The sequence below is a fragment of the Cervus elaphus genome, chromosome 24 (genome assembly GCF_910594005.1).
Source record: "Cervus elaphus chromosome 24, mCerEla1.1, whole genome shotgun sequence".
NCBI classification, from domain to species: Eukaryota; Metazoa; Chordata; class Mammalia; order Artiodactyla; family Cervidae; genus Cervus; species Cervus elaphus.
In genome coordinates this window covers 66,187,159-66,211,387 of record NC_057838.1, presented here as the reverse complement: position 1 = coordinate 66,211,387, position 24,229 = coordinate 66,187,159, and the positions used below count along the sequence as shown (strand labels likewise).

General features: G+C 46.6%; 2 protein-coding genes and 1 non-coding gene across 11 annotated transcripts in view; 1 reads left to right on the top strand and 2 right to left on the bottom strand.

Annotated features, from left to right (window-relative positions):
- ATG7 (autophagy related 7) overlaps positions 1-11,532 on the bottom strand; it is a 265,262-nt gene extending 253,730 nt beyond the window's left edge. Inside the window, exon 1 of one of the 4 annotated variants that reach the window (XM_043885779.1) lies at positions 11,411-11,532. The gene's annotated coding sequence lies outside the window, so the exon portion shown is untranslated. Of the gene's footprint in view, positions 1-10,470; positions 10,736-11,368; positions 11,390-11,410 lie in introns of those variants that run through there. The other 3 variants (XM_043885783.1, XM_043885780.1, XM_043885784.1) reach the window with 3 other exon arrangements.
- A 2,915-nt stretch (positions 11,533-14,447) lies between these two features.
- Positions 14,448-14,519, top strand: TRNAC-ACA. The gene has a single exon. It is a non-coding gene; the product is annotated as a tRNA-Cys (tRNA).
- A 6,664-nt stretch (positions 14,520-21,183) lies between these two features.
- The window catches only part of HRH1 (histamine receptor H1), a 142,674-nt gene continuing 139,628 nt past the window's right edge, over positions 21,184-24,229 (bottom strand). For 5 of the 6 annotated variants that reach the window (XM_043886459.1, XM_043886457.1, XM_043886458.1 and 2 more), the window contains exon 2: positions 21,184-24,116. In XM_043886459.1, the coding sequence (XP_043742394.1) occupies positions 22,615-24,081 (1,467 nt within the window). In that variant the 5' untranslated portion in view covers positions 24,082-24,116 and the 3' untranslated portion in view covers positions 21,184-22,614. The remainder of the gene's footprint in view (positions 24,117-24,229) is intronic. The other variant, XM_043886455.1, reaches the window with a different exon arrangement.

The window sequence follows — 24,229 nt, the reverse complement described above, 5'->3', positions numbered from 1 at the left end:
CAAAGCAAAAACAACACCTGTCGTAGATGTGACTGGTGATGGAAGTCAAGTCCGATGCTGTAAAGAGCAATACTGCACAGGAACCTGGAATGTTAGGCTCATGAATCAAGGTAAATTCGAAGTGGTCAAACAGGAGATGGCAAGAGTGAACGTCAACATTCTAGGAATCAGGGAACTAAAATGGACTGGAATGTGTAAATTTAACTCAGATGACCATTATATCTACTACTGTGTGCAAGAATCCCTTAGAAGAAATGGAGTAGCCCACATAGTCAACAAAAGAGTTCGAAATGCAGACCTTGGGTGCACTCTCAAAAACGACAGAGTGCTCTCTGTTCGTTTCCAAGGCAAACCATTCAATATCACAGTAATCCAAGTCTATGCCCCAACCAGTAACGCTGAAGAAGCTGAAGTTGAACAGTTCAATGATGACCTACAAGACCTTCTAGAACTAACACCAAAAAAAGATGTCCTTTTCATTATAGGGGACTATAATGCAAAAGTAGGAAGTCAAGAGATACCTGGAGTAACAGGCAAATTTGGCCTTGGAGTACAGAATGAAGCAGGGCAAAGGCTAATAGAGTTTTGCCAAGGGAATGCACTGGAAACACCTTCTTCCAACAGCACAAGAGAAGACTCTACACATGGACATCACCAGATGGTCAATACCAAAATCAGACTACATTCCTTGCAGCCAAAGATGGAGAAGCTCTATACAGTTAGCAAAAACAAGACCCGGAGCTGACTGTGGCTCAGATCATGAACTCCTTATTGCCAAATTCAGATTTAAATTGAAGAAAGTAGGGAAAACCACTACATCATTCAGGTATGAGCTAAATCAAATCCCTCATGATTATACAGTGGAAGTGACAGATTTAAGGGACTAGATCAGATAGACAGAGTGCCTGAAGAACTATGGACAGAGGTTCCTGACATTGTACAGGAGGCAGTGATCAAGACCATCCCCAAGAAAAAGAAATGCAAAATTGCTGTCTGAGGAGGCCTTACAAATAGCTGAGAAAAGAAGAGAAGCTAAAGGCAAAGGAGAGAAGGAAAGATACACTCATCTGAATGCAGAGTTCCAAAGAATAGCACAGAGAGATAAGAAAGCCTTCCTCAGTGATCAATGCAAAGAAATAGAGGAAAACGATAGAGTGCGAAAGACTAGAAGTATCTTCAAGAACATTAGAGATACCAAGGGAACACTTCATGCAAAGATGGGCTCAAAAGGACAGAAATGGTATGGACCTAACAGAAGCAGAAGATATTAAGAAGAGGTGGCAAGAATACACAGAAGAACTATTCAAAAAAGATCTTAATGACCCAGATAACCACGATGGTGTGATTGCTCACCTAGAACCAAACATCCTGGAAAGTGAAGTCAAGTGGGCCTTAGGAAGCATCACTATGAATAAAGCTAGTGGAGGTGATGGAATTCCAGCTGAGCTATTTCAAATCCCAAAAGATGATACTGTGAAAGTGCTGCAGTCAATATGCCAGCAAATTTGGAAAATTCAGCAGTGGCCACAGGACTGGAAAAGGTTAGTTTTCATTCCAATCCCAAAGAAAAGCAATGCCAGACAATGTTCAAACTACTGCACAACTGTACTCATCTCACACACTAGCAAAGTGATGCTCAAAATTCTCCAAGCCAGGCTTCAACAGTACATGAAGTGTGAACTTCCAGATGTTTAAGCTGGATTTAGAAAAAGGAAGTGGAACCAGAGATCAAATTGCCAATATCCACTGAATATTCAAAAAAGCAAGAGAGTTCCAGAAAAACATCTACTTCTGTTTTATTGATTGCCAAAGCCTGTGACTGTGTAGATCACAACAAACTGTGGAAAATTCTTAAAGAGATGGGAATACCAGACCACCTTATCTGCCTCCTGAGAAACCTGTATGCAGGGCAAGAAGCAACAGTTAGAACTGGACATGGAACAACAGACTGGTTCCAAATCGGGAAGGGAGTACGTCAAAGTTGTATATTATCACCCTGCCTATTTAACTTATATGCAGAGTACATCATGAGAAACATCAGATTGGATGAAGCACAAGCTGGAATCAAGATTGCTGGGAGAAATATCAATAACCTCAGATATGCAGATGACACCACCCTTATGGCAGAAAGCAAAGAGGAATCAAAGAGCCTCTTGATGAAAGTGAAAGAGGAGAGTGAATAAGTCGGCTTAAAACTCAACATTCAGAAAACTAAAATCATGGCATCTGGTCCCATCACTTCATGGCAAAAAGATGAGGAAAAAATGGAAACAGTGAGAGACTTTACTTTTATTTTTGCTCCAAAATCACTGCAGATAGTGACTGCAGCCATGAAATTAAAAGATGCTTGCTCCTTGGAAGAAAAACTATGACCAACCTAGACAGCATATTAAAAAGTAGAGATATTACTTTGCCAACAAAGGTCTGTCTAGTCAAAGCTATGGTTTTTCCAGTAGTCATGTATGGATGTGAGAGTCAGACCATAAAGAAAACTGACCACCAAAGAACTGATGCTTTTGAACTGTGGTGTTGGAGAAGACTCTTGAGAGTCCCTTGGACTGCAAGGAGATCCAACCAGTCTGTATCCTAAAGGAAATCAGTCCTGAATATTCGTTGGAAGGGCTGATGCTGAAGCTGAAACTCTGATACCTTGGCCACTGGATGTGAAGAACTGACTCACTGGAAAAGACCCTGATGCTGGGAAAGATTGAAGGCAGGAGAAGGGGACGATAGAGGATGAGATGGTTGGGTGGCATCACTGTCTCGATGGACATGAGTTTGAGTAAGCGCCAGGAGTTGGTGATGGACAGGGAAGCCTGGCATGCTGCAGTCCATGGGGTCACAAACAGTCGGACAGGACTGAGCGACTGAACTGAACCGAACCTGGCTAGAGCAAGGGAGCTCCCTGGCGGCTCAGATGGTAAAGAATCTGCCTGCAATGCAGAAGACCCACTTTTGATTATTAGAACCACATCTCACCAGGGACTTAGATAGCAACACAGGTTTGCTTATTAATTCTACACTGGGGCTTCCCTGGTGGGCCAGAGGTTAAGAATCTGCCTGCCAATCCTGGGGACGTGGGTTTGATCCCTGGCCTGAGAAGATTCCACATGCCATGGAACAACCAAGTCCATGTACCACAACTACTGAGCTGGCATGCTCTAGAGCCTGTGCTCTGCAATAAGAGAAGCACAGTAAGAAGTCGAAGTACCGCAACTAGAGAGTGGTCCCCACTCAGGGCAACTAGAAAAATCTCGTGAACAGCAACCAAGACCCACCCCAGCCAAAAAAAAAAAAAAAATTCTACACATGACAGGAATAGGAAGAGGCGACAACGAATAACAGAAGTTGAGAATAAAAGATTCTGACCAACTGGAATGACAAGCCTATTTATCAAGATTACAATTTTCAAGTTGTTAAATGGCAGAAAGTGAAGAGGCTAAAGAGCGTCTTGATGAGGGTGAAGGAGGAGAGTGAAAGAGTGGCTAAGACTAAATATTAAAAAAAACTAAGATAATGGCATCCGCCCCCATTACTGCATGGCAGAGAGAAGGGGGAAAGGTGGAAGTAGTGACAGATTTCTTCTTGGGCTCCAACATCACTGCGGATGGTGACTATAGCCATGAAATCAGAGGATGATTGCTTCTTGGCAGGAAAGTGATGACAAACTTAGATAGTGTGCTGAAAAGCAGACATTACTCTGCTAACAAAGGTCCGTATAGTCAAGGCTATGGTCTTCCCAGTGGTCACCTATGGTTGTAAGAGCTGGACCTTAAAGAAAGCAGAATGCCAAAGAACTGATGCTTTTGAACTGTCCCTCAGATAGCAAGGACATCAATTCAGTCAATCTTATGGGAGCTCAACCCTGAATATTCGCTGAAAGGACTGATGCTGAAGCTGAAGCTCCAGGAGTTTGGTCATCTGATGCAAACAGACGACTCATTGGCAAAGTCTCTGATGCTGGGAAAGATTGAGGGCAGAAGGAGAAGAGGGTGTTAGAGGATGAGATGGCTGGATGGCATCAATGATGTAATGAACATGAACTTGGGCAAACTCTGGGAGATGGTGAGGGACAGGGAGGCCTGGCATGCTGCAATCCATGGAGTCACAGAGAGTCAGACATGACTGGGTGACTGAAAAACAACACAATTTTCATATCTAGGGTCTTAAGTCTCAGTCCACAAAAACACCTGGACAACCATGCAATCTGATGATACACTGGAGACAGATATATGGCAGACAGAAGGGTGTAGCTTCATGAGCCAGAGAGACATAAGTTCAAATTCCACCTTTGAAACCTCCAGCCACACAACCTTGGGCAAGTCATTTATCTTCTCTGAGCCTTCCTCATCTGTAAGATGGGAAACCATCTGCGGTGCAGAATTATTGAGAAGATTCAACTAGAAAGTGCATGAATCTGGCACATAGGAGGCACTCAAAAAAAACATACCATCAATAAAACACACACCCAAAACATGGGGTTTCCATGTTTTCCATTTCATTGTTCCTTCAGTAGACACTGGTAGGATGTACCAGCTGCTGCTGCATAGTCACTTCAGTCATGTCCAACTCTTTGCAACCCCACGGACTGTAGCCCGCCAGGCTCCTCTGTCCATGGGATTCTCCAGGCAAGAATGCTGGAATGGGTTGCCATTTCCTTCTCCAGGGGATCTTCCCGACCCAGGAATAGAACTCAGGTCTCCCACGTTGTGGGCAGACTTTACTGAGCCACCAGGAAAGTCCTGATGTACTAGACCCTGTGCTGAATTTCAGGACTCAACGGCAAAAAGCCATGGTCCTTGAGTTTAAGGAGCTAACAGTCTCAAGGGTTAAGACAGACCAGGAATGACAATACAGCAGGTTATAGGTAAAATGAGCACCGGTGTCTGGTGTAAGCATTTGCACCAGATGTAATGGGAGGAGGGGGGAGGGACAGCTAAATTAGCCTAAAGAGGCAGGGGTGTTCCCCACAAAACCCTCGGGCCCAGGCTTTTAAGAGAACTGGCAGTGGATTCTCAACAAGGGCACCACTTGACGTGCTGGGTGGGACAATTCTTTTTCATTTGGTGCTGGCCCCACACACTGTCTTTCCCTACTCTCTGGGGTTCTAGAGGCAAGCATACTGGAGTAGGTTGCCATGAACGCAGCCATGAGATTAAAAGACACTTGCTCCTTGGAGGAAAGCTATGACAAATCTAGACAGCATATTAAAAGACAGACCTCACTTTGCTGACAAAGGTCCGTATAGCCAAAGCTATAGTTTTTCCAGTAATCATGTATGGGTGTGAGAGTTGAATCATAAAGAAGGCTGAGTGCCAAAGAATTGATGCTTTTGAACTTTGGTGTTGGAGAAGACTCTTGAGAGTCTCCTGGACAGCAAGGAAATCAAGCCAGCCAGTCCTGAATATGCACTGGGAAGACTGAAGCTGAAGCTCCAATACTTTGGCCACCTGATGCGAAGAGCCAACTCGTTGGAAAAGACCCTGATGCTGGGAAAGATTGAGGTCAGGAGGAGAAGGGGACGACAGAGGATGAGATGGTTGGATGGCATTGCTGACTCAATGGACAAGAGTTGAGCAAATTCCGGGAGATGGTGAAGGGCAGGGAAGCCTGATGTGCTGCAGTCCATGGGGTCACAGGATCAGACACGACTTAGCAACTGAACGACCACCACCATCACACATTGCAGAGTGCCTATCAGCCATGGCACCCTCTTAAACACAGTCGTGCCTGTGGTTATATCACGAAGTAAAACAGCTCCCCCCTCTTCCAAACGTCCTCTGGACGGCTAGGAGAGGGCAGTGGTCGGTGGCAGCAGCCCAAGCCAGTCCCGTTGGATGAGAAAGGTTATGCTGGGGAGTGGGGACACTCCAGGCAAAAAGAGAAAGCTTGTCTCAGTTCCACATCTGCAATTCTGGTAACACTCAACGGTCTCTGCACAAGCTGAGAATGTTCTTATCCATCCACGTGCCCACTTGTCTGCTTAATTCCTCTTTTCCCTTCAGATCTCAGCTCAACCATCATGAGAGGGGAGCCTTCCCTGACTCCCTCAACTCCTACTCAGGTCAATTTTTCTGTATCCGCCTCACAGAGGGCACCACCACCTCCCCTCCAGAGCACACGCACAGTGTGAACGTCGATCTTCCCTGCTAGAAGAAAAGCTCCTTGAGAAAGGCACTGTGTCAGCTTCTCATTCTCCTCCATCCATCGCTGTTTCCCCAGCGCCTGCCTCGGTCCTAGCCCCTGACAGGTGCCCAATAAATACTTCCTGATGACTGAGTCTATGAACAGAGGAAGCAGCACGGTCCATTTCAGACACACCAAGAGCTCTGTGTGGTGAGAGGGCAAGGTTCGTGTGCCACGGGAGCTGGAAACCACGCCTGAAAGGAGGCAAATGCCAAATCACGGAAGGCCTTCCATGAGAAGCTACTGACTTGTATGTCAGCAAATACTGGGGGGTTTTGTTTGCTTTGTACATTTTGGGAGCACACAGCATATGGGATCTTAGTTCCCCGACCAGGGACTGAACCCGCCCCCACTGAGGTGGGAGCACAGAGTCTTAAGTACTGCACTGCCAGGGAAGAACCGCAAAGACCTATATTTTCAGAAAGGACACTCCGAACAGTCAGGGCCAGGCTGCTGAGACCAGGCAACCAGCTCAGAGGCCGGGCAGGACACAGGCAGGAAGTGAGAAGGGGCCTGATCTGAGGCAGGGGGAGAGGAAACGCAAATGATGAAAACGTGTCCAGTCGGTATGGAGGGAGGAGAAGCTGTGGAACTCTGACGACTGCCAGGCTGGGAAGGAGGACGGGAGGCATGGTGTGAGCAGGAGAAGTCCAAGAGGATGCGCAGGGCTCTGCCTGGAATGAATAAATACAGAAAGGGAATGAGCGAGAGTACGGACAGGAAGAGTCGCAGGTTTGGAGAGAAGATGATGACCTTAGCTTGGGACTCGCTGAGACGGAGGGCTCAGGAGAGATCTGGACTCAAGAGCCCGAGCAGAGGTCACTGGCCCAGGGATTAGAGTTTACGCTGTGCATGAGATGAACGTGAGCATGAGACAGGGCCTTGGAGAAAACCAGCATTTAAGGGACAAAAGGAAGAAAAGAGCCTGCAATGAAAACTGAGGGGAAACAGCCAGAGACAAGAGTTTAAACCAGGAGTGCTTTTTCACAAGTGAAGGGGCAGTATCAATGTCAGGCGCACTGAGAATGCCAAAGAGAAGGAAGGGAAGAGAGTTCAGGGGTTCTGGTGCCACCGAGCCTGGTGACTTTGAGGAGACGGTTTGCGGGGAGGGCTGCTGCAGAAGTAGAATTTCAGTGAATGCTGACTTCAAGCAGCAGAGGAGGCAACTTGTCTGAGAAACGTGGCTTTGACAGGGTGGAGCAGAGGTTAATGGGGGTGTTTTGTTTTTGCAAAGATGAAAGTATAAACGGGGGGATGGATAGTAAACGGACGGGTTAGTTAAACAGGAAAGAAGTGGGAACAATGATGGGAACCAGGTCTTGAGGAAAAGGAAGTGATAAAGGGATCTCAGCACAAGTAAAGGAATTATTCTTAGAACAAACACCATTTTTTCCCCACGGAATTAGAATAAAAGGCAAAGCGATAGGGTGGCTGGATTTAAGTTTGTAATGATACAACCTGAGGAGCCTTGACTGGTGGCTGCAATGCAGTGAAGTCAAAAGCAACACAGGCGGCTGGGAGAGGGACGAATACGTGAGAGATAAGGAGGGATGCGTAGACAGCATCACACTCTCAGATAGTGTGACTGTGTTGACAGCATGAAGTGTCCACGACGAAGCCGAGCAGAGCCGTGTGGGGTCTTGGGTTACGGCAAGGACAGTAAGTACAGTGCTGCTCCACACGGCCAGACTCCTGGAGGAAAAAGGACTTGCTTTCTGTGCCATACACTCACGGAGAGATTGACACATAGGGACAAGTTCAAAGGAGGGTAAGCAGAAAGAAGGTGTGAAAACCCCAGAGGTGATCATTCTGAGACCAGGTGGACCGGCTGACACCCAGCCCGCCGTGACCATGGAGATGCACGTTGCCAGCCTGGCGACAGAGCAGCACCTGTTGGTTCATCCTTGAACACCCTGTGGCCACAGGACTGGAAAAGGTCAGTTTTCACTCCAATCCCAAAGAAAGAAAGGAAAAGCCAAAGAATGTTCAAACTACCGCACAACTGCACTCATCTCACACACTAGCAAAGTAATGCTCAAAATTCTCCAAGCCAGGTTTCAACAGTACGTGAACTGAGAACTTCCAGATGTTCAAGATGGATTTAGAAAAGGCAGAGCAACCAGAAGTCAAATTGCCAACATCCGTTGGGTTACAGAAAAAGCAAGAGAGTTCCAGAAAAACATCTACTGCTTTACTGACTATGCCAAAGGCTTTGACTGTGTGGATCACCACAAACTGTGGAAAATTCTTAATAGGTGGGAATACCAGACACCTGACATGCCTCTTGAGAAATCTGTATGCAGGTCAGGAAGCAACAGTTAGAACTGAGCATAGAACAACAGACTGGTTCCAAACTGGGAAAGCAGTACATCAAGACTGTATACTGTCACTCTTAATATGCAGAGTGCATCATGTGAAATGCTGGGCTGGATGAAGCTCAAGCTGGAATCAAGACTGCCAGGAGAAATATCAATAACCTCAGATATGCAGATGATACCACCCTTATGGCAGAAAGCAAAGAAGAACTAAAGAGCCTCTTGATGAAAGTAAAAGAGGAGAGTGAAAAAGTTGGCTTAAAGCTCAACATTCAAAAAATGAAGATCATGGCATCTGGTTCCATCACTTCATGGCAAATAGATGGGGAAACAATGGAAACAGTGAGACTTTATTTTCTTGGTCTCCAAAATCACTGCAGATGGTGACTGCAGCCATAAAATTAAAAGATGCTTGCTCCTTGGAAGGAAAACTATGACTAACCTAGACAGCATATTAAAAAGCAGACATTACTTTACTGACAAAGGTTCCTATACTCAAAGCTATGATTTTTCCAGTAGTCACATATGAATGTGAGAGCTAAACCATAAAGAAGGCTGAATGCTGAAGAACTGATGCTTCTGAACTGTGGTGTTGGAGAAGATTCTTGAGAGTCCCTTGGACCACAAGGAGGTCAAACCAGTCAATCTTAAGGAGATCAGTCCTGAATATTCATGGGAAGGACTGATGCTAAAGCCGAAACTCCAATACTTTGGCCACCTGATGCAAAGAACTGACTTAGTGGAAAAGATCCTGATGCTGGGAAAGATTGAAGGCAAGAGGAGAAGGGGACGACAGAAGATGAGATGGTTGGATGGTATCACTGACTCAATGGACATGACTTTGAGCAAGCTCCAGGAGTAGGTGATGGACAGGAAAACCTGGCGTGCTGAAGTCCGTGAGGTCACAAAGAGGTGGACACAACTGAGCAACTGAATTGAACACTGTGGGGCGTTACTTACCCTAGAAAAAGCAGGGAGGACCGGAAGAAAGAGAGGAGGAAGGCATCAGAGAATCTTATTTCAGTGGGCAAAAGAGGAAGACAGAGGTCATTCTGACTTCCAAATAAAATCTCTGAGGTCAAGGATACTGATCAAACAACTTATCATTTTTATTTACACGTAGAGGGTTCATTCTCCCTCCTCGAACCCCAAAATCCTGACTCCCCCAGCATCATCCAACCAGTTAACCAGTCCAGCAAATCTCACTTCCTTGTCTCTTGAATCCACCCACCCCTCTCCATCCCCACAGGTGCTCCCTTGGTTCAGGCCCCCCTCCTCCGCAACAGTGCCCTAACCAGTCTACCTGCCGCTCCTTCCTGCCCACTCTAATCAGCACATCACTGCCTGGCTAATTTAAAAGAGATGAAACCACGTCACAACCCTGCTTAAAATTCCTCAGGGCTCTACTCTTCACACCCACACTTCTAAATAAAGCTTCTTAACATGTCTTAACATGGCAATAGTAACTGCAACAGTTTACTGTTTACTGTCTACTAGTGCCAAGTGGCGGAGAAGGCAATGGCACCCCACTCCAGTGTTCTTGCCTGGAGAATCCCAGGGACGGTGGAGCCTGGTGGGCTGCCATCTATGGGGTCGCACAGAGTTGGACACGACTGAAGCGACTTAGCAGCAGCAGTGCCAAGTGCTAACATCCTCTAATTCACTTCTCACAGCAACCCTAGAAGGTGGGTTAATGTCTGCCCTTTATTTTTGTTCTGGTTTTTTTTTTGGGGGGGGGGGCGGGGGGGGATGTTTGACTACATCATGTGGCTTATAGGATCTCAGTTCCCTGACCAGGGATTGAACCCCGGGCCAAGGCAGTGAAAGCCCAGAATCCTAACCACTAGGCCCCCAGGGAACTCCCTATTTGCTCCTTTTACAGATGAGGAAACTGAAGCCAAGAAAGGGAGTGACCAGCCCAAGCTCACAAACTAGCTCAGTGGCAGAGCCAGACATGGCACATAAGTACCTCAGCTTCCAAAGTCTGCGCTCCTCACGCTGTCGCCCACACGATCCTTCATGACCTGGCTTTCCAGAGTCGCCTCTTCCACAACTGGGCCTTCCAGCTTGAGTGAACTACTTGCAGGTCACTCACTGGACAGCCTTCTGCTCATGCCACTCCTAATGCCTGGGATATCGTCCCACCTCCCTGCCCTTTTCACCTGACTAATCCTGCTCATCCTTTAGGACCGAAGCCTACTGATGCCTCAGCCTGACCTGCGAGCACCCTAAGTCCGCCAGCAAACCCCTACAACAGTTTCATACTGTAGTGCTGCTAGCTCCTTGACTTTGAAAAAACAACAAATTAACTCGAGGACAGGGATGTCTACCTTACTCACTTTGGTGTCCCCGGCTTGCAGAGCAGCGCTGGGTGTGCAGCAGCAGCTCGATCAGTACTTATACTTATTCTCTACCACGAGAAACTGGCTGGAACAGAAAAGGGACCCTGCGGTTGCATGTGAGCCCTGCACTCAGCTCCTTGAAGGGTTTCAACATCATGTCACATGAAGGGAGGAGAGGAGTTGGCCAGAAAAGACGCGCCCGTCACAGCGAAACCGGGCAAAGCCAGGAGGGAGAGAGCCCAGGCGTCCTGGCCCCCGTGTTCCCACACAGGATGTTCAGCGCACTCGCTGCCAGCGGACAGGCGGGAATTACTTCGTTAATTAGCAAAAAGTGCTTCCTAGTCGGAAGACCCCGGGCTGAACCAGCCTGGGGGGACGTGACCGCAGACAGAAGGCGAGAGCCAGAATCGGTGTGTCTCCCTAGAGGAGGGAGGCCCGCCTCTTGAACGAGGCTCCTCAGACCCGCCGTGACCCTCGACCTCACCGCCGAGCTCACCCCTCAGTCCCAGGGCTACAGAAACCGACCTCGCAGGACCCCTGTCCTCCTCAACGGCGCGGCTCACTTACCGCCGCTCAACTTCCGGCAACCGCGGCGCTGTCCGCGGCGCGCGTCCCGATGACGCAAGTGGCCCCGCCCCCGCCGGCGGGGAGGGGTGTGCGCATGCGCACAAGGATCCGCTGGCCCAGTGAAGGAGCCCCTAGCACCTGGCGAAGTGGGAGGAACTTGGGCCCTGGGGAAGGCGGGTCATCAGGAGGCTGGTCACGCCCCTTTGGTAGAGCCGTGGGAGAGCCTTTCTCTTTATCAGGGTTGGCAATGTGTATATATGTCCCTCAGGCTGTTAAAAGTGTCCCTCCGCCCCTCTAGTGATTTGAGGATGACAGGAATTATCACTTCCATTTTCCAGGCAGCATTTCATTTTGTATGACAGGGACCCTTAGGGAGTCACGTGTGGAGAGACAGGCCCTTTTTAGTGCATTAAGTGAAGTGAAAGTCGCTCAGTTGGTATCCGACTCTTGGCGACCCCATGGACGATATACAGTCCATGGAATTCTCCAGGCCAGAATACTAGAGTGGATAGCCTTTTTCTTCTCCAGGGGACCTTCCCAATCCAGGGATCCAACCCATGTCTCCCACGTTGCAGGCGGATTCTCTACCAGCTGAGCCACCAGGGAAGCCCAAGAAGACCGGAGTGGGTAGCCTGTCCCTTCTCCAGCGGATCTTCCCGACCCAGGAATCGAACCGGGGTCTCCTGCATTGCAGGTGGATTCTTTACCAGATGAGCTACCAGGAAAGCCATTTGGGCCCGATGAAAGTCAATAGCGACCAACCTCTTCTTTCTAAACCAGGTATTTTTCTTACAGCTTCCTGGTATCAAGAGATAAAGTTGTTCATTCCAAATTGTTTATTGAGGGTATGTTATGTTCTAAGCACTGGACAGTGTTAAAGACACAGCAGTGAGTGTAAACTTAATCTGACATATAAGGCCAGGACTCTAATGTAACTCTATAGAATACTATTTATTGATTATGTATCATATTTCCATGGTTTCCCATCTCTAATCATCACAAAGGTCCTACAAGGTAAAAATTATATCATCCCCATTTTACACATGAAAGAACAGAGGATAGGAAAAGTTTTGACTTTTTGAAGGTTAAAGAGCGTTGGGGCTATGATTCTAATGGAAACATATTTGACTGCCAAATAAGAAAATAAATCCAGACTTACTAATGTGCTCAGTCACTCAGTCATGTCTGACTCTTTCCAACCCTATGGACTGCAGCCTGCCAGGCTCCTCTGTCCATGGGATTCTCCAGGCAAGAATGGAGGAGGTTGTCATTTTCTTCTCCAAGACTTATTAACGAGATACTTTATTCGGAAGATTTATTGCAGAGGGTGGGGGAGTGGAGGACTACAGCAGTGTGGAGACAACTCCAACCAAAAGCTGTCTCATTCAGTTTAGTCGCTCAGTCGTGCCTGACTCTCTGCGACCCCATGGACTGCAGTATGCCAGGCTTCCCTGTCCATTACCAGCTCCCAGAGCTTGCTCAAACCCATGTCCATCAAGTCAGTGATAGCATCCAATCATCTCATCCTCTGTCATCCCCTTCTCCTCCTGCCTTCAATCATTTGAGCATCAGGGACTTTTCCAATGAGTCAGTTCTTTGCATCAGATGACCAAAGTATTGGAGCTTCAGCTTCAGCATCAGTTCTTCCAATGAATATTTTGGACTGATTTCCTTGAGGATTGGCTGGTTTGATCTCCTTGGAGTACAAAGGATGCTCAAGTCTTCTCCAACACCACAGTTCAAAAGCATCAGTTCTTCAGTGCTCAACTTTCTGTCTGGTCCAACTCTCACATCCATACATGACTACTGGAAAAACTGTAGTTTTGACTATATGAATCTTTGTCAGTAAAGTAATGTCTCTGCTTTTTAATATGCTGTCTAGGTTGGTCATAGTTTTTCTTCCAAGGAGCAAGCATCTTTTAATTTCATGGCTGCAGTCACCTCTGCAGTGATTTTCGAGCCCAAGAAAATAAAGTCTATCACTGTTTCTATTGTTTTCCCATCTATTTGCCATGAAGTGATGGGACCAGATGCCATGATCTTCATTTTCTGAATGTTGAGTTTTAAACCAGCATTTTCACTCTCCTCTTTCACTTTCATCAAGAGGCTTTTTAGCTCCTCTTCACTTTCTGCCATAAGGGTGGTATCATCTGCATATCTGAGGTTATTGATCTTTCTCCCAGCAATCTTGATTCCAGCCTGTGCTTCATCCAGTCCAGCATTTTTCATGATGTATTCTGCTTATAAGTTAGATAAGCAGGGTGACAATATGCAGCCTTGACATACCCCTTTCCCGATTTGGAACCAGTCTGTTGTTCCATGTCCAGTTCTAACTGTTGCTTCTTGCCCTGCATACAGATATCTCAGGAGGCAGATAAGGTGGTCTGGTATTCCCATCTCTTTAAGAATTTTCCACAGTCAAAGGCTTTAGCATAGTCAATGAACCAGAAGTAGATATTTTTCTGGAATTCTCTTGCTTTTTCTATAACTCGACAGATGTTGGCAATTTGATCTCTGGTTTCTCTGTCTTTTCTAAATCCAGCTTGAATATCTGGAAGTTCTTGGTTCATGTACTGTTGAAGCCTGGCTTGGAGAATTTTGAGCATAACTTTGCTAGCATGTGAGATGGGTGCAATTGTGTGGTAGCTTGAACTTTCTTTGGCATTACCTTTCTTTGGGATTGGAATGAAAACTGACCTTTTCCAGTCCTGTGGCCACTGCTGAGTTTTCCAAATTTGCTGACATATTGAGTGCAACACTTTCTCAGCAACAACTTTTAGGATTTGAAATAGCTCAACTGGAATTCCATCACCTCCACTAGCTTTTTTCGTAGTGATGCTTCCTAAGGCCCACTTGACGTCACATTCCAGGATGTCTGGTTCTAGGTGAGTGATCATATCATCGTGGTTATCTGGGTCATTAAGATCTTTTTTGAATAGTTCTTCTGTGTATTCTTGCCGCCTCTTAGTATCTTCTGCTTCTGTTAGGTCCGTACTGTTTCTGTCCTTTATTGAACCCATCTTTGCATGAAATGGCTTCCCTGGTGGCTCAGTCGGTAAAGCGTCTGCCTACAATGCAGGAGACCCAGGTTCGATCCCTGGTTTGGGAAGCTCTCCGGAGAAGGAAATGGCAACCCACTCCGGTATTCTTGCCTGGAAAATCCCAAAGGAGGAGGAGCCTGGTAGGCTACAGTCCATGGGGTCGCAGAGTCAGACATGACTGAGAGACTTCACTTTCACTTTGCATGAAATATTCCTTTGGTATCTCTAATTTTCTTGAAGAGATCTCTAGTCTTTCCAATTCTGTTGTTTTCCTCTATTTCTTTCACTGATCGCTTAGGAAGGGTTTCTTATCTCTCCTTGCTATTCTTTGGAACTCTGTATTCAGATGGATATATCTTTCCTTTTCTCCTTTTTTTTCACTTCTCTTATTTTCTCAGCTATTTATAAGCCCTCCTCAGACAACCATTTTGCCTTTCTGCATTTCTTTTTCTTGGGTATGGTTTTGATCATCACCTCCTGTACAATGTTACGAACCTCCGTCCATAATTCATCAGGCACTCTATCTATCAGATCTAATCCCTCGAATCTACTTGTCATTTCCACTGTATAATTGTAAGGGATTTGATTTAGGTCATACCTGAATGGTCTAGTGGTTTTCCCTACTTTCTTCTATTTAAGTCTGAATTTGGCAATAAGGACTTCATCACCTGAGCCACAGTCAGCTCCGGGTCTTGTTTTTGCTGACTGTATAGAGCGTCTCCATGTTCTCAGAAGGAGTTATCTGCTGACTCAGGCTGTGTGTGTGCTACATTGCTGCAGTTGTGTCCAGTTCTCTGGGACCCCATGGACTGTAGCCCACCAGGCTCCTCTGTCCATGGGATTCTCCAGCAAGAACACTGGAGTGGCCTGCCATGACCTCCTCCAGTGGATCTTCCCAACCCAGGGATCAAACCCACGTCTCTTATGTCTCCTGCACTGGCAGGCAGATTCTTTACCACTAGGCCACCTGGGAAGCTCACCTTGGGCTCTTGTTTTCAGTTGTTCAGTCACTAAGTCGTGTCTGACTATTTGTGACCCCATGGACTGCGGGATGCCAGGCTTCCTTGTCATTCACTATCTCCCAGAGTTTGCTCAAACTCATGTCTACTGAGATGGTGACGCCATCAAACCGTCTCATCCTCTGTCACCCCCTTCTCCGAACTTCTGCCCTCAATCTTTCCCAGCATCAGGGTCTTTTCCAATGAGCTGACTCTTTGCATCAGGAGGCCAAAGTACTGGAGCTTCACCTTCAGCATCCGTCCTTGCAATGAATATTTAGAATTAATTTTCTTTAGGATTGACTGGTTTGATCTCCTTCTGGTCCAGGGGACTCTCAAGAGTCTTCTCCAACACCACAGTTTTGAAAGCATCCATTCTTCAGCACTCAGCCTTCTTCAAGATCCGACTCTCGTATCCCTACATGACTACTAGAAAAACCACAGCTTTGGCTGCACAGACTCAGGCTGGGGGTGTGTCAAAATTAAGGAGACTGGAAAAATGAGAGGAGTTTAAAATTTTGTTGACCAGCATTTTGTTCTATTGATCAGTGGAAACCAGTAGTTCAGGGAATCTTTTATATGGTAAAGAATAGGAATTCAGAAGGACTGTGTGTTGCCTTGCCCCAGGTACCCTAGTGAAGCAATCAGGAATCTTCTGTAGGTCCTACGGGATGAGGTGTTTCTTTGCAGTAAACCATTGCCAGAGGACAAAAGAGTTGGGAGATTTCTTCACCATCCCTGTTTTTCAAGAGTGCAGGGCTCAGGTAGAATTCAACGTTGTCATCTCTTTCCACTTTGTCAGGCTGCTGTCCTGCCACTGCCCCTCAGACTGCATGTATTGGTCACGATAAACTAATTCTGGTGTTTAAAGCACACTCTGCTTTCATGTCTCCATCCCGACAACATCCTCTCTCTTTCTCTTCATCTCCAAAACACAGTTTTGAAATGTGGTTGAATCTTAGGCAAAATGTTGACGGAAAAAGAGTCCATACTGTACAATTCCACTTGCAGAAAGTTCTAGAATCAGAAAAACTAATCTATAGTGACAGAAGTCACTTCAGTGGCTGCCTGGGGCGTAAAGGAGAGCATTATCTGCAAAAGGGCATGAGAATCTTCCTAAGGTGATAGAAGTCTTCTGTATCTTGATTGAGATGGAGATGACATGGGTGTACACATCTGTCAAAACTTATGGAGCTCTGCATTTAAAATAGGTGCATTTAACTGTATACATTGGGCTTCCCCAGTGGCTCAGCGGTAAAGAATCCGCCTGCAATGCAGGAGCCACAGGAGACTTGGGTTCGATCCCTGGGTGGGGAAGATCCCCTGGAGTAGGAAACGGCAAGCCACTCCAGTATTCTTGCCTGGAGAACTTCATGGACAGAGGACCCTGGCGGCCTACAGTCCATGGGGTTGCAAAGAGTTGGACACAATTGAAGTGACTGAGCACACATGCATTACTGTATATACTGAATGTAATAAACTTGGTTTAAAAAAAGATAAGTGGAGATGTCACCTCCTAAGTGAAAATATGCCTAACACCCACCTACCCCTGAGTTTCAGTTAATTAAGCATCTATGAGGCTGAGTTGAATGTAGTTCTTTATAAGATTTCCTCTGCTGGACTTCAAGATCCTTGTAATGCATCCTTTTTTTTTTTTTTTTTTTTAAGAGTTTCTTCTCTGCTCACTGTGATTCCTGATCCTCTGGAAACTGTTGGTCCTCTGCCCATGTTGTGCCAACTGGCCCCCACCTCCCTTTAGAGCTGATTGCAGCAGAGGTGGATATAAGATGATTCTTCACCCTAGCTTTGGACTTTTGAACTGACGCTCATAGCAAGTAGGGATAGGAATGATTCATATAGGTCAATGGCAACATTCTAGTGGGAATGTCCTCAGATTCTGGTTGATGAGGTTCCAGAAACTGACTTGGCTTAAGCCTTTCAGAAGTGAGGTCATCCAAAGTGTTCCTGGATTCCACAAAACATGCCAGTAGCCATTCACAAAGTTTGTTTCTGTCACTTGCAACCCTGTAGTAGGTCCATGGGGTGGAAACCATATCTGACATGACCTCTACTGTCTCCTAAGGCCTGGTCCCAAGGACTGGCCCAAGAAGTGCTCAAAAGCATTTGTTAAATTATTAGATGAGGTCTGGGCATCCCAAGTAGATGGTCACCTAGGTCACAAATGTGGCCTCCTTGTTAGCAGGGAATGGGGTGAGGCTCAGAGCAGATTACCCCCAGCTCCCCAATATTGGGGAGGCAGACCCCTGGGGCACCAAGATGGTGAGCCTCAAGGAAGATGCATGACCAGGAGCCATAAAAAGACAGAGAACATTCTCAGACATAGTGGGGCAGGGAGGCCCATTACACTTATTCAAGACCACAGTGATCCAAGTCAGTGTACCTTCATCACTTCTCTTACGGCTCAGCTGAGGACATCACACATCCCTGCACAATGGGAACCGTTGCACAACCTAGGTTTTGTAAGCCCAAGAAATTGTGGCATGATGTGTTGGCAATGTAGGTCTTAGCAGCATTGTTTCTTTACAGCTCTTCAAGTGCATCACAGCCAGGAGAGCCCATAATCTCCTTCGCCTTGCCCTTGAGACTTACGTTTCTCTTCTAGGAGACCCATTTTCAAAAGAGAGGCAAACTATTTTCTGCCAGGTAAGTAACCGAATGACCGATCTATCAAATGGCCAATCGGGAGACTCATGGATTTTTCTGAACAGACATTTTGTAAGTGTAAGCAGATAGCGTAGGGGGTCCCCAGAGAAAGAGAACCAGGCATGGGTTTCTTGACATAAGAGAAGCTATTTTTGGCCTTAGTCATTTTGTGATCCGAGCCCCGGCCACAGTGCTTATCATTGAACAGGTCTCAGTAATTAATGATCTTAAGGGAACAACAACAGCAACAACAACCCCTGCAGGAACACCTTGACTGTTATCAAGCAAGAGAAGTAATGATAAGCAAAAATAATATCTGTTGTAAAGACTCCAAGATTTGTTTCAATGGTAAATACTAGCCTGAAGCACTTTCTTGAGCTGCCTTGCAGAATTTAATTTGCACCCCCCACCCCCCTGCCCCAGGAGCTCAGCCACCAGATCAACTGCAACCTGAAGGATGATGATGTTGACCTTTTCTGATTCTTGTGACCTCAATCAACACCCAAGCTCCTTCATGAATATGCAAACAACCGTAGCTTATATCTTCCCCAATTTTGCTGTTGGGAGACACTGCCTTGGGAAAGATCTCTGGTGTTCTCCTTACAACAAGGAATAAATACTTATTCTGCAGAGAATAAATCCTTCCTTCTGCTCTTGGGTTTGGTTGTGTCTTTTGGCTCAACATGGACCAAAAGGCAAACCCAGCCTTTGCAGTAACATTAACTTAGCAATGTCGAAAATCTATGGCAATTTCTACTGGATGGAATGGCTTTGCAAGCTTTTATAGATTTATATGATGATGTAATTGATGGTTTTCATATTGCCTTCAGATTACAAAGAAAGCTGAGCACCAAAGAATTGATGTTTTTGAACTGTGGTGCTGGTGACGACTCTTGAGAGTCCCTTGGACTGCAAGGAGATCCAACCAGTCCATCCTAAAGGAAATCAGTCCTGAATATTCATTGGAAGGACTGACACTAAAGCTGAAACTTCAATATTTTGGCCACCTGATGCAAAGAACTTATTCATTGGAAAAGACCCTGATGCTGAGAAAGATTGAAGGTGAGAGGAGAAGGGGACAACAGAGGTTGAGATGGTTGGGTGGCATCACCGACTTGATGGACATGAGTTTGAATAAGCTCTGTGAGCTGGTGATGGACAGGGAAGCCTGGTGTGCTACAGTCCATGGGGTCACAAAGAGTCGGATATGACTGAGTTACTGAACTGAATTAAACTGAAGGATGAAAATAAATGCTAAGGATGGGTTTATTCTTCCTTTGAATATATTTAAGCTATGAACACATTAGTGAAGAATATATTCTTTTATCCCCTCCCCTTTTAGTCTAAAATAAGCCTGAATTCTAACTCAGGAAGACAGTTCTTTGGGACACTAGTCCACCTTCTTTTTGGTCCATTGACTTTCAAAGTAAAGTCAGTATTTGCTTCAACAACTCATCTCTTGATTTACTGGCCTGTCATGCAGGAACAGTAGGAGCGTGGACTCGGCAACATGCCCACCTCCCCTGGTTTCCTCTTGTTTTGACCTGTTGTTTTCCCCACCTCACCTGCAGTCCCCTCTCTGCCACTTGGCCTTTCCCTGGAATAGCAGTGATCTGGGGACAAAGCATATTGAACCTTCCTCAACATGCAGCAGTGAAGAAAAACAAGCATCTGTTACTCTAACTTAACAACTTGGAGAAAACTGCTCTTAAAAAGCTCATCCAACATGCATTGTTGTAAACCTTGTAAGTTGTTAAAAAGAAGCCAATATTTGGTAAGCTTCACACACTGGTCAGTGGAGGAATTGACTTCAAGCTCATCAGCTCTAAGTCCATAAAGAGAAACCCAAGGGGGTGGCTTCTTTTTAATCTAAAATGTGTAATCAAGTTTTAATCTATAACCAAGGTCTCTAACAGCCTTTTCCAAGAAGGCATTTATTTTCATATTTGGCGCAGGGAGCCTGGTTTCAACTAGATTTTGTCTAAGCCATCAGCCACTAATTCTTTCTTGAGTGAGCTAGGGCTAAGTTACGTCTGCACCCTAGTCCACTGCCTTTCATGAATTCAACAGTTAATTCAATCATACAGAGAGTTGGAGGAAGAACAGGTTGATACCATGGAAAGGAAGCCCATTCCAGAATCAGGTCTTAGACTCAGTTCTTATTAACCCCTCTGTGCTATGGTTTACCTATTTGTAAAACCACAGAAATCTGCCTCACAAGGTTGTTGTAAAGATTAGATAAAAGTGGTAAAGCATGAAGTATATGCTCAGTATACTTTAAAACTCCGAGTCCCCGCTGGGTACCATTTACTCTGCAAGCCCCGTAAACACCATGCACAACAATGCATGGAATCTTGTTTTTTATGCTCTGGCAAATTATACTGACCATTTTTGTTCTTGTCAGATTCAAATCCAGATCTCATTGACCAAGGTCTGAGCTTGTAACCACTTGGCTTCACTAGTTGCTTCAACTGTTCATCAATATCAGTAATGGGTACTTAGCCATTTGCCTGTGTGGGGTGGTCTTTAGAAAGACTTAAAAGTGCTCCTTGGTCTGGAGGGGACCCAGGAAGCAACTCTTCCTGGTTTCTGACATGGAAACAGACCAGGATAACCCAAAGCAGGATAAAAGTCTCTTTGGCTCCCTCCAGTTTTGAGGGAGAAGAACTTTGGGAGGTGCAAAGTAGAGAGTGAAGCGTGTTATAGAAAGTAAGTCCTTTTCTAAAGACATTTACAAATATGACCAGAAACCAAAGGGAAACTTTGTATCAAATTTTGTAACATTTAACATTACATTTCAGTTCAGTTCAGTCCAGTCACTCAGTCATGTCCAACTCTTTGCCACCCCATGAATCGCAGCACGCCAGGCCTCCCTGTCCATCACCAACTCCTGGAGTTTACCCAAACTCATGTCCATCGAGTCAGTGATGCCATCCAGCCATCTCATCCTCTGTCAAACCCTTCTCCTCCTGCCCCCAATCCCTCCCAGCATCAGGGTCTTTTCCAATGAGTTGACTCTTCGCATGAGGTGGCAAAGTATTGGAGTTTCAGCTTCAGCATCAGTCCTTCCAAAATCTTAAGTCCAAGAGACTCAGAAAGGCAGAATTAAATAAATCAACCTTACAACAGTATAGCTTCAAAGATCATATTTTAGTAGGTAAAAATCTCTCATTTTAACAGATCATGCAAACAGGAACACAAGACATAAAATACCAGCTTGTACAGGCATTCCCATTGGCTACATATATTACAATTTAGCATCCAGTTTTAAAATATAATCACAACCAGATTGCAACATAAACACTGAGTAAAACTGCCTGTTCCCATGCCTTTGTAAGTTTTGACTTTAAAAGTGTGACCATAAAAGTACATGATGAAGTTTCTTGGATAAACACAGCAGAATTCACAGATGAAAAAGTACACTGTTCTTTCCAAAAGTATCACCTGTGGCCACATTCTATGTCAGCTGTTCCTCCTCTTAACATACTCTTGTGAACTGCCACCACCACTCAGGAATTGTGTATGTGTGTGTGTGTGTATGTGTGTGTGTGTGTACTGAATAGAACAAATTTTTGCCTTTCGGAGAAAATGTGTTACAGTGAGTTAAAACCGTAGGATGTTTGCTTCAGCTTTCTTATAACTAGTTGTATGATCTCGGGTACCTTATTGCACCTTGCTGTTCCTCCATTTGCTTTTCTAGTAATACCATCCTCCTGTTGTGGGGTGTCATCGGGCTTAAATGACATCAACCTGGCACATCCCTCAAGCAATATGGCTTTCTTCTCCCCACTCCTCTTTTTTTGTTTCTAATAGACAACCATCTAAAACATTCCTTTTCTCTTTGAGGGAGGCATTTAACCTCTTCTTTAATAGAAGAACGGAATTTGGGTTTGAAAATGATGGATGTGCAGACTGCATCATTTCTCATCAACTCTTAAGATGTGCGTGAGTGAGAAATAATGAGGTGGAATAGCCAGGGTGGTTCAGACACTGGATCTGGAGAAAGCTGCAAAAGAGGCTCAGAAAAGAGGTGTTCTGAGACGTGGCAGTCACAGTGGAATAGCTGTCCTGCCTTTCAAGGTGACCACTGGCAGGGGACAGCATCTATCTGCATGTCTAAGGTCTCTGCACCACAGTCATGGAGCTCCATTTGAAGAGGGCTCCGGAGTTCCACTGGAACTCTCCCCACACGTCCCTTCAGTAGCCCAATAATTTGAGTTTGAAAGCTGGAATTACGGTGTGAGTCGGAGGTCCCCACATTCCCGAGGAACAGGAGAGCTCGGACACAGCTGAGTCTCTTGCAAATATTCTGCTCTCTGCTGACCACCGCCATCTGCTGTTCTTCCCACTGCGCCTATGAACTTTCCAAACTCCCCAGCCCTTAAGACCATTCTTCCGACTCCAGAAAGCCCAGGGGCCTGGCAAGGCAACAGGCTTCCTCCTTCACTTCCTTCAGGGACGTCATTAAGCATCACTTGGTTGCATGCCCCAGGAGCCTCTCCTAGGAACGAATGTGCAGAATTTTCTTGAAGGTCTTCTTGAAGTTCTCATTGCACAAGGGGTAGATGAGGGGGTTCAGCGTGGAGTTGATGTAACCCAGCCAGATGGTGAACATGTGCACATGCTGGTTACAGCAGCTCTCACAGAAGGCAATGACCATGAAGAAGATGAAGTAAGGAATCCAGCAGATGATGAAGGCCGCCATGATAAAACCCAACTGCTTGGCGGCCTTCCGCTCTCGGTTCATGTGCAACCCAGACACGTACTGTCTTGAATGCGAGCGGAGCCTCTTCCAAGTGAACTTGATGTACTCCAGGCCTGTGCTAGACTCGCTTGGCGACTTGCGTTTCCCAGGTGTCGGCTCTGCGGGGGTGTCCGAGTCTGTCCGGGAGAAGGACTGGCTGTCACCTAGGATCTGATCCTCTAAGGCCTCATTAGCTCCAGGCATGCTCAGGCCCTGCTCACCCATCTCGAGCCGTGTCTGGCTCTGGTCGATGGCTGCGTAGCCCCTGCCACTCCCCTCTGCCTCCGGCTGCGTCTGCACAGTGTCAAGTGGGAAGCAGTAGAATTTTCCCGGTTCTCCATCCTTCTCTTGGCTGAAGACACCTAGAGATGTCACCTCCTTTGGCTCTTGGGGTGGTGGCTTCAAGACCGGTCCACCCTCGGTGTCTTTCGGCTTCCTTTTGAGAATCTCCCAGGGGGACTCCTTCCCCGGTTTCTTAGCGCCCACCTGGAGGTTCTCCGGCTTCATCTTCACGTCAGAGAAGGAGGGGAAGGACCCGTTGATGAGCTCCCGGTGCTGGCAGTGTTGCCGCACGGCTTTGTAGATCTTAGCATAGAACCAGAGCATGAGCAAGGTGGGCAGGTAGAAGTTGATGATAGCGGTCATGATTTTGAACCACCTGACGTTGTAGAAGTCCGTCTCACACTTGTCCCCCCGGGGCTCTGGGGTCTCCGGCCGGAAGCGACGCCAGCCCAGAATGGGGATAATCCAGAGGAAGGAGAGAAACCAGGCGGCTAGGATCGTGACGGATGCTCGGGTCTTGGTACGGTACCGCAGGTACTTGAGGGGCTGTTGCACGGAGCGGTAGCGGTCGATGCACAAGATGAAGACGCTGAAGATGGACGCCGTGCTGGCCACATAGTCCATGGAAAGCCAGAAGAGGCAGAGAGGGCGCCCCAGGGACCACCTAGACATGAGGAGGTAGAGGATGTTCATGGGCATGACGACCGCCCCCACGATCAGATCGGCCACCGAGAGGCTGACGATGTAGAGGTTCCCCACCGTGTGGAGTTTCCGCTCGCTGCGCACAGCATACAGGACCAGCAGGTTGAGTCCCACCGTGACCAAGGAGATGGTGCTCAGGACCACCGCCAGGGGCATCATCTGGGCATCGTTGGCAGGGGCGGTCTTATTCCCCTCACACATCTTGTCTTCGAAGACACAGGAGGAGTTGGGACAGGTCATTGGCACAAGTGTAGCCTCCAGCTATGGCTCACTCCCTGGGCGGGGGGAAGAAAGACACAAGGATTCAGGTCAGAGGTCCCGTGATCAGCAGCATCACTCAGCTCTGTCGCAGGCATTGAACCACGGTTGTATGCGATCAGGGTGATAG